At 34.3% G+C, this 14,150-nt stretch overlaps 2 protein-coding genes and 1 non-coding gene across 5 annotated transcripts; all 3 read right to left on the bottom strand.

The window, feature by feature from the left end:
- Window positions 1–5,747: 5,747 nt before the first annotated feature.
- On the bottom strand, window positions 5,748–7,202 carry LOC140824459 (CASP-like protein 5B2). Its single transcript, XM_073186046.1, has 3 exons — window positions 6,652–7,202; window positions 6,155–6,287; window positions 5,748–6,029 (listed from the first exon to the last, which is right to left on the bottom strand). The coding sequence occupies exons 1-3, from the start codon at window positions 6,780–6,782 to the stop codon at window positions 5,829–5,831; spliced, it is 465 nt and encodes a 154-aa protein (XP_073042147.1). The 5' UTR covers window positions 6,783–7,202; the 3' UTR covers window positions 5,748–5,828.
- A 2,040-nt stretch (window positions 7,203–9,242) lies between these two features.
- LOC140817954 (PRA1 family protein A1-like) lies at window positions 9,243–13,168 on the bottom strand. Of its 3 annotated transcripts, none has more exons than XM_073177751.1 (8): window positions 12,821–13,168; window positions 12,216–12,256; window positions 11,986–12,064; window positions 11,386–11,472; window positions 11,225–11,313; window positions 11,065–11,136; window positions 10,872–10,990; window positions 9,243–9,541 (listed from the first exon to the last, which is right to left on the bottom strand). In XM_073177751.1, exons 1-7 carry the CDS (start codon window positions 12,976–12,978, stop codon window positions 10,887–10,889), a joined length of 630 nt encoding a protein of 209 aa, XP_073033852.1. In that variant the 5' UTR covers window positions 12,979–13,168; the 3' UTR covers window positions 9,243–9,541; window positions 10,872–10,886. The 3 variants fall into 3 exon arrangements, with proteins under 3 accessions (XP_073033852.1, XP_073033849.1, XP_073033856.1); XM_073177748.1 differs by lacking the exon at window positions 9,243–9,541 and adding an exon at window positions 9,785–10,000; XM_073177755.1 differs by lacking the exon at window positions 9,243–9,541 and adding an exon at window positions 10,655–10,764.
- Window positions 13,169–13,227: 59 nt separating this feature from the next.
- TRNAV-CAC (transfer RNA valine (anticodon CAC)) lies at window positions 13,228–13,301 on the bottom strand. Its single transcript has one exon. It is a non-coding gene; the product is annotated as a tRNA-Val (tRNA).
- Between the last annotated feature and the right edge of the window lie 849 nt (window positions 13,302–14,150).

Raw genomic sequence — 14,150 nt, forward strand, 5'->3', positions numbered from 1 at the left:
CATCTCGATTTTATTAATTGGTCTGTTATGATAATATATGTGAGTTGTATTAGAAATTCATCTCTACACACACAATGAACTCATGATAAATATGATACCAAAGAAATTTTACAATTATAATATTCGACAATCATGATTATTTCAGGTTTTACAATAATATTTAAGAAATTATAAAATAATATTTTACTCATCTCATTCAAAAGACCAAACAGTATATTACAAACGTTGAATAAAAAAAAACGTAAACTCTCAAACAACACATTCAATCAATCTCTATGGATCATTGACATTTTGATAATAAATTGAGACGAAAAAATATATATAATATGAGGAGAGTTATTTTGTTCATTATACGAAAAAGATACTACTTGGTACGCTACAAAGATATTATCTAGACTTATACAATTTTCATATGATAATTTCAATCAAACTAAAAAAATATCACATGTTACATAAACTGGGGGACCGGTAAGTAGAAAACTAAAATACACAATGCTGTCTCTCTGCTAGTTAATTGTTGATCACAAAAACTCATTTAAACGATCTCATCGATCAATTTTATGAGACATATATTTTATTTGAATCGTCTATTAAAAATATTATTGTTTATTATAAATATGAGGAAAGTTGACCAATAGATAAAAATATGTGAGACGTTTCACTTACTTTTATTGACATAATAAATTGCATATTCCAATGACTAAATAGCGTGTATCAGATAATCAAAGACAATATTGTTTATAGTAAGCATATCCCAATAATTGAAATGTGCATTATTGGTTTAAAAAATACGCAATTCACAGCTTATTTTATTTTTAAGTTGACTTATTAACACCAATTATTCGTAATTAAACATAGATTGCATTACTGACTCTTCCAGATTCAATGAACAAACTCTATTCATTATTTGATAAGTTAAGTTTTGTGCGCCTGCCTCCTTATTCTGGCTTATAGAATTCAGCCAAGTTACGTATCTGGAAAACCACATTTTTCAATATTTTACTTGTTTATATGTGGTCAAGTGTAATATTTTGTTATTAGCACAAATGTTGATAAAATTCGAACATATATCTACGGTACTCACGCCATTAAAATCTTATATATGCTATATTATTACATCAGAGCACTTCATAAATGGCAAAAACTTGTGTGAGACGATCTCACGGGTCGTATTTTGTGAGACGGATATCTTATTTGAGTCATACATGAAAAAATATTACTTTTTATACTTAGAGTATTAACAGATAAAGATGCGTGAGACCGTATCACAAGAGACCTACTATTCATAAATAACAAGCTTTGGTATATCATGTGATATCAATATTTCTTTGACAAAAACTTGTGTGAGACGGTCTCACGGGTCATATTTGTGAGACAAATCTCTTATTTGGGTCACCCATGAAAAAAAATTACTTTTTATGCTAAGAGTGTTACTTTTTATTGTGAATATGAGTAGGGTTGACCCGTCTCACAGATTATGATCCGTGAAACGGTCTCACATGAGATCCACTCTATTTATTTTTCTTTACTTACAATTTTATCTTTTATAATGTTTGTTAGTTAATTTTGATGGTGAGATTTTATTAATAATTTTGTATGCATTTCCCTATATATTTTCGATTATTTATTCAATATTATCTCAATAAATCTTATATAATATATAAATATCATATTTTAATAAAATAATATATATTTTTACATAAAAATTATCAAACACGAAAAAATTAATATGACACCTCGAAGGGTTGACTTGGAACAATGTTCAGTTATTCTATATTAATCTCGCTATGCTCACACCGATTAAAAATAATATATATTGATCAATATAGATTTAGAAATAAGATGTCTTCCCTTGCATTTATAGATTTCCAAGTCTATGAATCGAAAGATCAATATACATCACGAATGTTTAATTACTTAGAAAAAAATTTACAACTAAATCAAAACATATATCGGTTTTCTAATATCATTTCTCTATGATTTAATTAAGAGTATGTTTTTTGTAATACGATCTCATGAAGTTTTATTCTTAAGATAGATCAATTATGTCATATTTAAAATAAAAAGTGATATTTTTGTATAAAAACAAATATTTTTTTATGGGTGACCAAATAAAAGATGTATATCACAAAATTGATTAATAAAATCGTTTCACGAGAATTTTTATAATTAATTAATAGACCTCTGGCATGTTTTCATTTTACTTGTACTTGAATCTTGTTAAATAAAACCATCTATAGATTACTCAATGACAAAAATTAGTATGAGAAGGTCTCACTGATATTTTATGAGACAGATCTCTTATTTGAGTTATCCATAAAAAAATATTACTTTTTATTACGAATATCGATAAGATTCACCTATCTTATAAATAAAAATTCATAAAATCATCTTACAAAATACCTACTCTTACTTAATTTTCTTGCAAAAGTCTTTCTTTTATACATATTGTAGTGTAATTTAGTGACTCGTCGTCATATTATTTATATAATCGGTAAAGTTCACACCACAACAAGATAAAATTTAAAAAATGTGTCGAGCGGCCAATCAAGAAGAAAACATTTTAACGTGACGTAGGCGTTACGTAAACTGTCCCAAGATGACGACATGATGCTCCCTAGTGGGGAGACATGACATGACATGACAGCACCCAAAATTCAATTTCCATCAAAACTTAGTTCCGCAATTTCTACGGACATTTATATATTTTATTTATATTTATTATTAATTTATCACCAATCTATTCCACGTTTTAACATGTAATTAACTTCAAAATAATTTAATTTCTACGTTAAATATAAAAATCATCTCCGACCATTTATTTCTAAACTCTATACTGAAAAAAATATTATCATAATATTCTCTATTATTTTATTTACAACAAACAATTTACTCCACAAAATATTTATTAACTTAATTAAAATATCAATACATAAATTTTATCTTTAAAAAAACGTATTATAAGAAGTTGAGCTGAGCATTCGGTTACCGATCGAACCGAATTAAACATAACCGAACCGAATCGAACCGAAATATTTAGGCATAACCGAACCGACCGAATTAATTTTTATAACCGATGAAAACCGAACCGAGACCGAATTAACCAATTAGTTTAAAAAAAATTGTGATTTAAATTTAATTATATATATAATTTTTTTAACACTATAGTTTACACAAATGTATAAAAACATAAAATCACACACATCACAAATGTATAAGTTTTATTTGAACACAATTCATACATATTATATCGATTTTAAAATTAAAGTATTTATAAAAATTGATAAATAAAAAAAATTATTTATATCGGTTAATTCGGTTAACCGATTTCAAAATTTTGGAAACCGCAACCGAACCGAATTAAACGATATAACCGAATTTTTTTAATTTGAAAACCGAATTTCCGAAATAACCGAACCGAATTTCCGAATTAACTCGGTTCGGTCGGTTAATTCGGTTTAACCGAAATCTTGTTCACCCCTAATAAGAAGACAATACAACAGATAAATTGTAAACTCGATTCTCGAAACATGAATGAACACTAATACAGGAGAACTTTGAATTTAGGGTTTGATTAAGCTAAGATAGCTGTAAAAAAGACAGCAGGTTCAACAGATGTTCATCATTTACTGGGCCTATTGTTTATGGGCTTTCTGCTCCCTTGGCAATAACCAAATTTTCAGACAACATCGATCGATTAATATAATAATATCCCACCGGTTTGGCCTCTCCCATGCACACAAATAAAATACGTATATAGCATATACGTATATGCTATATAAAATACATAAAAACCTATACATCAGAATGTGTGTATGTGCGTGTATATATATAGAATATATTACATGAACAATCTTTGTCCTGAGCTGATGCAGAAACTAGCCAACTCGACCAGCAACAACTCGGCCATAACTCAACTCAAAGTTCTACTTTGACCAATCAAACTCTCGAGCAGTGTTTTTATAACCGGACCATTAATTGAACCGGTCAAGCCTTAAAAAATGGTTCAACCGGTTCAACCGAACGGTCGAATTGGATCAATAAAATTAATATTTTATTTATTTTATATAATAAATAAAATAGTAAAATATTGATTATTTATGTTTTTATAGTTTTTAATTAATTTTTAAGATGAAAATTACACAAATATCCAAATAACCGGTTCAACCGGTTCAAAAAGGTTCAACCGGTTTAACCGGGTTTTAACCGGTTTTTTCCGGTTAAACCGGTTTTCCGGGTTTTTACGTATCTTCGGACCGGTCTGGAGGCCGGTTCGCGGTTGAACCGGTCCGACCGGCCGGTCCGGTCCGGTTTTGAAAACATTGCTCTCAAGTAGCTGAAGAAACCGTCACAACTCGAACTTTTCGTTGTCAAAATATAATTTCAATTACTATTTTATCCATATTTTAACAAAATTCATATGAATAAAATATACGTTTGTCAATGTACAAGCAAGCTGAAGCTCAAACTCGATTTATGCTCGATAACATTAGCTTGTCGACTTTGAATTCGAATGGCTAAAAAATTAATGGAGTCGAGTTCGAGCTTAGAACCCTCCACGCAATTAAACTTCAGTGTAGAAACATTTTTGAACTATCCCAAGTAAGGTGGTACTCAAATTCAACATAAATACTCACTGAAAATTTAGGGTTTGATTCCAACAGACGATAGAAGTCCGGATACAGACCTCAAATTTACTATAAACCTGAAATCACGAAGGAGACCATAAGGATGCTGCTGAAAGTCAATATAAGGGTGAATCTTGAAGTAGAGACTCAAAGCTTGTATTTATAGGAGAATATATGAGCCTTTTCTTGGCCTTCCACTAGGGCTAGGAATGGGCCGGGAGTTTGGGTCTGATCTTGAGGGGCCCATTGATGGGTATCATCAGTGTCCCCGTCCCAAGTCGAACTGAACCGTAGGTTCGAAATTCGATTAATTGTCTTGTCCTCGATTTACAATATGTGAGTTGTGTATTTTTTACATGTTGCTCGGTAGTCTCCAAAAATTCAGAAGCAAATTAAATCATCTTTTCCACTCCGAAAGGCCACATCTGTGCGGGGCCACTTTATCCTCATTTCCCCAACACAGTATTTCCTCTACACTTCATTCATCAGCTCTCACCCGCCTCACCTGCGCGCTAGCCCTAGCACAGCCACACCCACCAGCTTTACACGCTCACCCATAGCCACGCTCTTGCACACCCTCGCCCGTCCTCGCCAGCCCTCACCCTCGCCAACACCAGCCCTGCCCTCGCCGCCTTGCTCAACACCGCCCTGCCCTAGCCCTAGCCGCTTCGCCCAGCACGGCCCGCTTTTTGCGCGTGCCTTCACCCATACGCGCGCTAGCCTTCCTCACTACCCTCGCCTGCAGCCACACCCACCAGCTTTACACGCTCACCCATAGCCACGCTCTTGCACACCCTCGCCAGCCCTCACCCTCGCCAACACCAGCCCTGCCCTCGCCGCCTTGCTCAACACCGCCCTGCCCTAGCCCTAGCCGCTTCGCCCAGCACGGCCCGCTTTTTGCGCGTGCCTTCACCCATACGCGCGCTAGCCTTCCTCACTACCCTCGCCTGCAGCTACCTCGCCCAACACAGCCCGCTCGTTCAAATTCAACACGAATCATATCAACTTTGATATAGTATCGATTAGATAAAGAGAAGATCAAATAATTTCAAGAAGAACTGACAGAAACTAGAAGAAATAAATTTTCGTCACAAACACTATCGCGGCGAATCTAGAATCCCATGAGACAAGTATCTGTCTTTATCCAACCGATACCCTTGAGAAATAAATATGTAAAACACGCAGTGAAAATTTCAATATTTAAACTGAAGCCGATATCCAAAACATTACATAAGATGACACTGCAACAAGGAACCATGTGATAAATGCTAGAGCTATAGAGAGCTCGAATCTGTTACATGGAAGATGTGTCGGACCAGTACAAACCTTCAAGTCTTTTGCATATAAAACTGCAATCCCTGATGATGAGCACGCAGCAGCAAGTGATAATGTTGCTGTTACCTGCATTTTAGCATTACAATTATTCAAAAATTCGCGAATAAACCATGAAAAACAGAAGGACCACATTGAGCAGGGTACTCTTCGATGCAGCAACTACAATTCAAAAGGCGTCCGTTAGAAATTACCCAATCACCAACAACAAACAGGCTCACTAGAACTGGTCTATTGAGGTCTCTTTTTATCCGCAAAGCATACATATCAAGACATGCAAGTCCAAAGCTCCATAAAACTTGAAGCCCCATCGAAGCAACAAGGTAGCTGAATCCAAGGCCAAATTGAATCAAAACAATGAAATGACAATCAGAAGAGAAGAAAATCTTGTGTAGATCACCAAAAAAAGGTAAAAATTTCAAGCCATTCCCATGCTTTCCGGGCAAACCAAGCTCAAGCAAGAATTTAACTTTCAACATCATGTAGCAACAGATCCTATGTATCTGCATAATTCTTAATCAGAGACCACAACTTCTGACGGGCTTACAGTAAAGTCAAAACTGGAAGTTGCCAATTAACTCAAGACATAAAAAAAATTAACGAACAGAGAATCTTGTTAGCTAACTTCACCAAACAGAATCTCTAAGCAATAAATAAGAAAATAAAGAGGCAGAAGAGAAATCAGATTTACCAATAAGCTGTGAAGTTAGAAAACCCAAGAGCTGAAACCATAGCTCCAATGGAGCCAGCTGCAAATAAACACTGCCCAGTTCTTAACAGCAAGCCACTCACAGTTCCTGGACTTCCAAACAAATCCTTCATCTTTACTTCAAGGAAAAAAAATGTCTTTCCTTGCTTCAAATCGGAAGGGCCCTGCTACTAAGAAATGAAAAAAAGGCCAAAGGCCAAAGGGCCCTCTCCAAACCTCTAGATTCCTCCAATCACCCCCATTTTCGCAAAAACCCACTTCAATAAACTATTCTCCGAATTCATACAATTCCAAAATTCGCTTATGTAGTGCTCAGCATGCGTGAATGGAGTAGTTGGTTGGATTGGGGCATGATAAATTTGGTCCACCCCACGGCAATACGACCAAAAGAACCGTTGGGGTTCGTTCCAAGAAAATCATGACAAAAAATCTCGATGGGGCTCTCTGTCATATAGGCATGTATTTTTTGACTTGTTAACGTACACAAATTTCGATTTCAGAGTAATATTTAATAGAGGAAGAACTCTGTAACAGCGACTGAAATTGCGTGTTAAAGATTATTTTTTTTTTTTTTAAATCTCATTATTTAATGGTTTGTCTCGGTCGGGACCACTTCAGTTCAATACTTCAATTTGTCTTCTGTATGTTCCGTATAATTCGGTAGATCCTATACTATATCAAGTTAAATTCACCATTTTATTAATTAATATATAAATTTTAAAAATTGTCTCATACGTGTTGTATTGGTAATACAATGAAGATAAATATAGGTCAAAATGTTTATATGTACTCTCAGAGTTTCAATTGAGTTACGAAGTATATTTGAAATGATAAAATTATCTTTGTATTTGATAAATATTTCAAAAATATATTTAAATAGTTTTGTTATTTCAAATGATCGAACATAAATATTGGAGTACTGTATTACATCAATTATATTTAATTATTTTACTAATATATGAGATATTAAAATTTGTTAAAATATATTTACAACGATATAATATTTTTACTACTAGAAAGACTAAAAAATAAGTGAGAAAAAAAAAATTTACTTTATTTCTTTCGTACATATAGCAATTTTAGAGTAAATTTGAAGAATTATACTCATTTTTTTAAAAAGAGAAACTTTTACTTGTAAATTAAATTAACCATATAATTAACAAATAAATTTATATTTCACATGGTGGTTAAAAAAGAAAATACTATATTCACATGGAAAATGTATGGCCAGGGACGGAGCCACGTTAAAGGCTGTGGTGGGCTTTAGCCCAGGCTAGAATTTAGATTAGCGACGGTTTTATCAGTTCGATCGCTAAAATTTTTGAATCTGTTAAAAATTTTAGCCCATAGCCCACTACAAAAAACGGATGGATTAGCGACGGTTTTTCTACATCCGTCGCTAAAATGACGACGGTTTTGTTCTAACCGTCGCTATATAGCGACGGTTTTGTGAAAACCGTCGTTGATTTGCGACGGATTTTATAAATCCGTCGCCGATTAAGATCGGCGACGGTGTTTAGAAAAGCCGTCGCTAGTAGGGCTATCATTCAGCCCAGCCTCTATTTAATTCCTGGCTACGTCCCTGTGTATGGCTAACCTTTCCCCGAACGTATATTTGATCGGACAATTCACACACCACGGTCGCAACCACAAGCCGTGGTGCTGCTGCTAGTGTCTCCATACCGCCGAGGCTTGGTGCGGAGACAACAGCAGGCCAACCCAAGCAACAGCATGAAGCCGCGAGTCGTCGCAACAGCTTGAGCCCAGTTCAAGTAAAATCCCATTTTGATCGAGCCCATGCAGGCCCCTCACCGGCTTCATATCTCGAGACGTATTGTTCCACAGCTAAAGAACCGTGATCAATGAGCATCAATAGTTTTGACCAAGCAGGACATCATTAAGAAATGGGAATATAAAAGGTATCGTCAGACGTCAAGGAATCAGCGATATATGGTACCGTGAATTTCAAGTTCGCTTCTTACAAATGTGTATCGATTTGCTTTTCTTGGAGACTGAAATTTACTGATGTATTGCGCATTTTCTTTATGTGAAGCATACAACTGCAAGTGCCTTACATAAGAAGTTTATATTTTAATTAATGGTTACGTAACTCTTCACGTGCCCCCGAAGACCACAAAAAGTCACCTAATAAGCAACAATTCTTTAAGTGCCACTTTTTATCTCTATATGATATATGATAATTCTTCACGAGTATAACAAATGTTCAATAGAAATTGTTTTGCGTTCATTGATTATGAGAAAGGTACAGGTTTTCTCAACTATTTTTAATTAGATGCGCTGAAATTTTATCAGTAAATGTGAAGATATATGATTGATGATTTGTAGTTAATTTATTATCTTGTCACCATTTACAAGGAATTTGGTCTCGTCTCAATCTATAAATGTTTTGTTGGGAAGTTCCTAGTCAATTCAAAATGCACATATTGAAGTTGGGCACTCTTGCGGTAATTTACCTTCTTTGAAAACAAATATTTACACTTTTTCTTCCGTATTTTTTAAAGAAATATAAATGTTATTTTATTCCTAAAAGATATTTAATCATCCATTAATACCGATTTACGAGATTTAATTGAAGACCTGAAGCTATCTATATCTTGGATGACATGGGGTCTCGTATTTCATAATTCGGGTGCATCCACTATCCAAGGACCAAGGGCCAAGTCTAATGTATACCGGTGGAGGCTTGGCGCTCGCAAACGGCTTTTGTGTTCACATAGATATATTAAAAATAGCTATAGCGAAAATGATTGCATCTTGCATTGACGGTTGATAATTAAATGATCTATGAATCCCCAATAACATTCTTGTATCTGTGTTTTGTTCTTGTCCAGCCAAAATTTTTCCGCAATCCCTGTTTCAGACAAAATATTAACACACTACCTGAGCCTCAAATTGTTTTCTCCGATGAAATTCAACACAAAACATTAAAAACCTGGTATTAATATATAATGTTTGAGTACAAAATGTTTAAGATTTCACATTAACTAATATATGATTTTTTTTAGTATTCAAACATGTACAACAAATATTAGAATCAATGACTAGTCTTTTTTCAAATGAAAATCGGTACAAAATATTAAAAAACAGACAATGGTTCACCATAATAGGAATTCTTTAATATAAAATCCAAAGATTTCACATAACCAAATCACAACCGTCAATAACCGGAGAAATCTAACAAGGAGTTCAAGAAATTTACAACCTTTTACCAATCTGCTTTCTTGAAATTAGAAAGTATGATATGGAAAAAAGTTGAAAAGCTAATGGTGCGTAGAGAACAGATGTGTTGTTATTATGACGAACAAGTACCCTACATAAAGAAGCAACTATCATCACAAGATTTTTAACGGCAGGCTTAGCACCGGAGATGGTTTCGGAAAAGGAGTTTGATTTTCACATGGTAACATAACATGGGAACCAGAAAGATTAAACAGATCCACCGCACGAAGATGGAGACAAGATTTGTTCAACGTGAATAATAACTCATTCACAAGATGCCTAAACTTGTTCGTTACACATGCTAACCATTAACTTCAAATAAATCACAAGGATAAAAGGTGAAGTTTGCCATTTTATTTTAGAAACTGAGAGAAAGGTACGCTATATTAAATAATAGCGGAAGTTGTCTTACTACTGGTTCAAAAATCCTGGTGTCAATTGAAAAACAAGCTGCCGATTAACAACTGAGAGAAAGGTACGCTATATTAAATACAGTTGTTAATTGGCAGCTTGTTTTTCAACTGACACCAGGATTTTTGAACCAGTAGTAAGACAGCTTCTGCTATTTCCTCATTTTTACACCAACTATTAATACCATGATATTCAGATAGTAAAACTAAAGCTGTATTCTTTAGTTAAGCACTACCCCTCTATCCTGTTTCCCCAATGTCGGAGAAAATGTGTGATTTTAAATTATGACGCCAGCAATGTACTCTTGCAAAGGAAAAAATGACGTAATTTAGGATAAAGCAATACATGAGGCATTGTACCAACATAAACAGTCTCGAGAAAATAAATATTTTCCACATTTTGAGACTACAAAGAAAAATAACCCCCCTTGACACAATCGTGCAACTACACAAACAAGACAACCACTACATATAAGAAAAATACACAACAAAAATTAAGAGGAAGGAAGACAGAGAGATTAATTAGACGTTGGTCAAAGCAAAGTAACTTACTTTCTCTTTCCCTAGCTACAGCTCGCTATAGTTGCGCCAAACTGAACGGAATTCCTCACGGAATGTGTTCAGACGAGCTTTCAGATTTGGTGTTCTAAAGCTTGCATGAATGAGGGTGGCTGAGGAGGGAGAGGGGATTTTATAATTAGAGGCCATTAGAATCACAAAGGAAAATAGCCACAATTTTTTTTACCAAGAAGCCCAATGGCGAGTGCCCACAAGAGAGTAAGAAGGCCACAAGAAACAAACCAGAGGATGAAACCAACTGCAAGTAGAATATTATAGAAAAATCATCACAGCTTACTCTTCAGATGACACTTCTTTTCTATGGAAAGAGCTAAAAAATTCCTTACCCACAGAAGATAACAAGACAAATACACAACGAGGTTGTCCACATACATGAATTGCTCTTTTTGCAGATGGTCGCCCACGAATTACAGGCCTAAATAAATGACATCTAGGTAAGGGACAGCGTTAGGATACTTAACAATTTCAAAGTTGCAAATGAACTTACGTAAGTGGAGGTCTCATTTTGGCAGCTAAATGTGGAGAAAACTTCCTGGCAGTTCTCGTGACCTTTTCACTGAAAGTACCTGCAAAGCTGTATGGATATTCATTAATAAAGAAATAACAACTAATATATCAAAATGAATCAGCTCTAGCTTCACTTAATCAAAGAAGGTGGAGGGCTTCACAGGGCATAGAAATGGCAGAATCATTATATTGACCCAACCACCCCACATAGTTCAAATGAAAATAAACTGTTCTCCATAATTTCTTCATATCCTATAGTGCTTGTTATGGAATAGCAGCCATGGCACAACAATAAAAGGAGCATAATATCAAATTTAACTTGTAGATAAAACATAACAGCTATCAGTCATTTTTTTCAGCTGAATCAACAATAATTTGCTTTAGACGAACTTCAAGTGACTGCTGTCAACCATATCCCAATTGCGTGTTATTCATTTGATTCCAGAGTAGATAATCTATCCAGCCAAATAAGGAAAACAAAAAAATAACTTAAATATATTGAGGACGAATTCTTACAGACTTCGGATTAAATACCCATGAGAAAATAGCACACATAGGCAGCTTCTTTGGAAATTCATACCTATCATTCAGAAACGCAATGCTCAGTGCTGTCATTAATGCAGCTACAATAGCAAGTGGTCTCCGAAGAAATCCCAACCCTGAAACTCAAAGCATGAAGATACTTTTATTAGAAATCAAAGACAAGCATAGATACAAATAGCATGACATGTACAGAAACACAAACATACACATGTGAGTGCATGGCATGTATGGATTCAAGTTCTAATTGCGTCATCTTTGGTTCCTTACCAAGAATGAAGACAATCATTATGAAATAATTGGTCCGGTAGCTGAAAAAAAATAAAAACAACACAAGTAGCAAGTTAGAATTGCGGGGAAAAAACATTTGACAAACTTGTCTGGTGCACATATAGAAAAAACAGTGTATTTAAACCTTATCTATTTCACACTTGATAAATTAGAAGCTTATTATCTCTAGATAAATTTAGAAGCTTAATATATCTATCACTGAAAAGCAAGATACGAGTATTTTCAGAGAACAAAATATTAAAAACATCAGACATTGAACCCATTTTTTCTCACAGTTTCTCATATTGTTTTCCTTACCAATCGCTCCATATCACGAAACCAAACAATATGCGATCACAAAACTATCGATACACATCATATAATGGATAAATAAACATCTCAAAATCACTGAAACTCGGAAATCATTCTGCTCGGAAATCAGAATTCGGTATCGGTCTACAAATGAAGCAGCCCTTGGCCCTAGGGAGTCCTTGATCATCCCCACGCAACAATTCATCGATCCATACTCGAACACAAAAATCAATCAGTAATCACATTCGTCATATATATATATTTATAAGAGTAGTTACAGAGAAGAATCCTACTAATATAGATTGCATTTGAGACGACTGTTCCATTTAGCATAAGAACGCGGGACAGTGAATCGGGCGAAGAATTCTGAAACAGGACGCGGAGGCGACGAACAATCCACTTCTCGCAGAGCCTCGATCAGATCCTCCGTCGAGACGTTTCCCCAATCCATTACTATTATTCAATTAGTCAGATATTTTTATCCAGAAGATCGAGAGAAACCCTAGGCACAAACAATCGAAAAACAAAAAGGAAACAACGTAATTTAATGGACGACGGTGGAATTAATTTGGGTTACAGAGAAGAGATTTGATGGAGAGGAATGTGATTGGTGAGATTATGAAAATGAAAAAGGTTCAGGGTAACTGTAAGAAATTGTGCTTTTTATATATATAAAATAAAATAAAAAACCAAAACTTGATGTCTGAGCCCGGGTTCGAACCGGGGACCTCTAGTGTGTGAGACTAGCGTGATAACCAACTACACCACCCAGACTACAGAGACATTATTCTTCTATGTAACTACATAATATATTTTATCACATATATCCACATCTATTACTATCTATTAAGGGTGAGGCACTTATAGTAACTAACTTTGGTGTCATGGTCTGTTTTATTAATTATATATATTAATAAAATGTTAAAACTTTTATGTAAGTTATATGTAGTTCAGCGGTTAGAGTCTTTGTTCTTAATGGTTTAGGTTAAAAGTTCAATTCCTATTGAGATAATTTTTTTATTTTTTTATTTTTCATTTATTTTTTAATTTATCTATCAAAATTACAGTTTAGTCCCTCACTATTTCTTATAGTTATATTATGATCCTCATTTAAATATAAATCAAATGAATTATAAAAAATATTATACAAGCACGCAACGCGTGCGTCGGTGCACTAGTTTTGATAAACCATAAAACAAAATCATGCATAAAGATGAAAGGAAAAATGATAAATGCTTGGGAACATTGAAGATAATAAAGTACCAAAAACTTAAAACTTCGTTGTGTTGGAATTATTTTATGTTATATTTACTAGGGATGGCAATTTCCTCCGAATCCGTTGGAGGATCCGATACTCGACCCGAATAGAAGAGGGTATGGAGGGATTTTTAGACCCGATTAAATAATTGGGTAATCGGGTATGGGGATTTTCGGGTTTGGGTATGAAGACGGGTTTGATATAATCCGACGCACGCCCTACCCGAATATCCGTTTAAATTAATATATAAATATATATATATATATGTATTTATGTATATATGTATATATATAGTAATTATATTTATTTATATTAAAGATTCATTTTCTCAAATCCATGTAAATCGATACTTTTTCTTTTCTCTT

Source organism: Primulina eburnea, chromosome 2, assembly GCF_022965805.1.
Source record: "Primulina eburnea isolate SZY01 chromosome 2, ASM2296580v1, whole genome shotgun sequence".
Taxonomy (NCBI): domain Eukaryota; kingdom Viridiplantae; phylum Streptophyta; class Magnoliopsida; order Lamiales; family Gesneriaceae; genus Primulina; species Primulina eburnea.

Excerpts from the sequence above, each read along its gene's own strand:
- LOC140824459 (XM_073186046.1), bottom strand. The coding sequence starts at position 6,782 with ATGAAGGATTTGTTTGGAAGTCCAGGAACTGTGAGTGGCTTGCTGTTA. Across the intron at positions 6,288-6,651 it reads TCTAACTTCACAGCTTATTG|CTACCTTGTTGCTTCGATGG; the intron begins GTAAATCTGATT and ends CCTTGGATTCAG. Across the intron at positions 6,030-6,154 it reads TGTTTGTTGTTGGTGATTGG|GTAACAGCAACATTATCACT; the intron begins GTAATTTCTAAC and ends GCTAAAATGCAG.
- LOC140817954 (XM_073177751.1), bottom strand. The coding sequence starts at position 12,978 with ATGGATTGGGGAAACGTCTCGACGGAGGATCTGATCGAGGCTCTGCGA. Across the intron at positions 11,473-11,985 it reads ATTGCGTTTCTGAATGATAG|CTTTGCAGGTACTTTCAGTG; the intron begins GTATGAATTTCC and ends ATATCCATACAG. Across the intron at positions 11,137-11,224 it reads TGTCTTGTTATCTTCTGTGG|TTGGTTTCATCCTCTGGTTT; the intron begins GTAAGGAATTTT and ends TTCTACTTGCAG.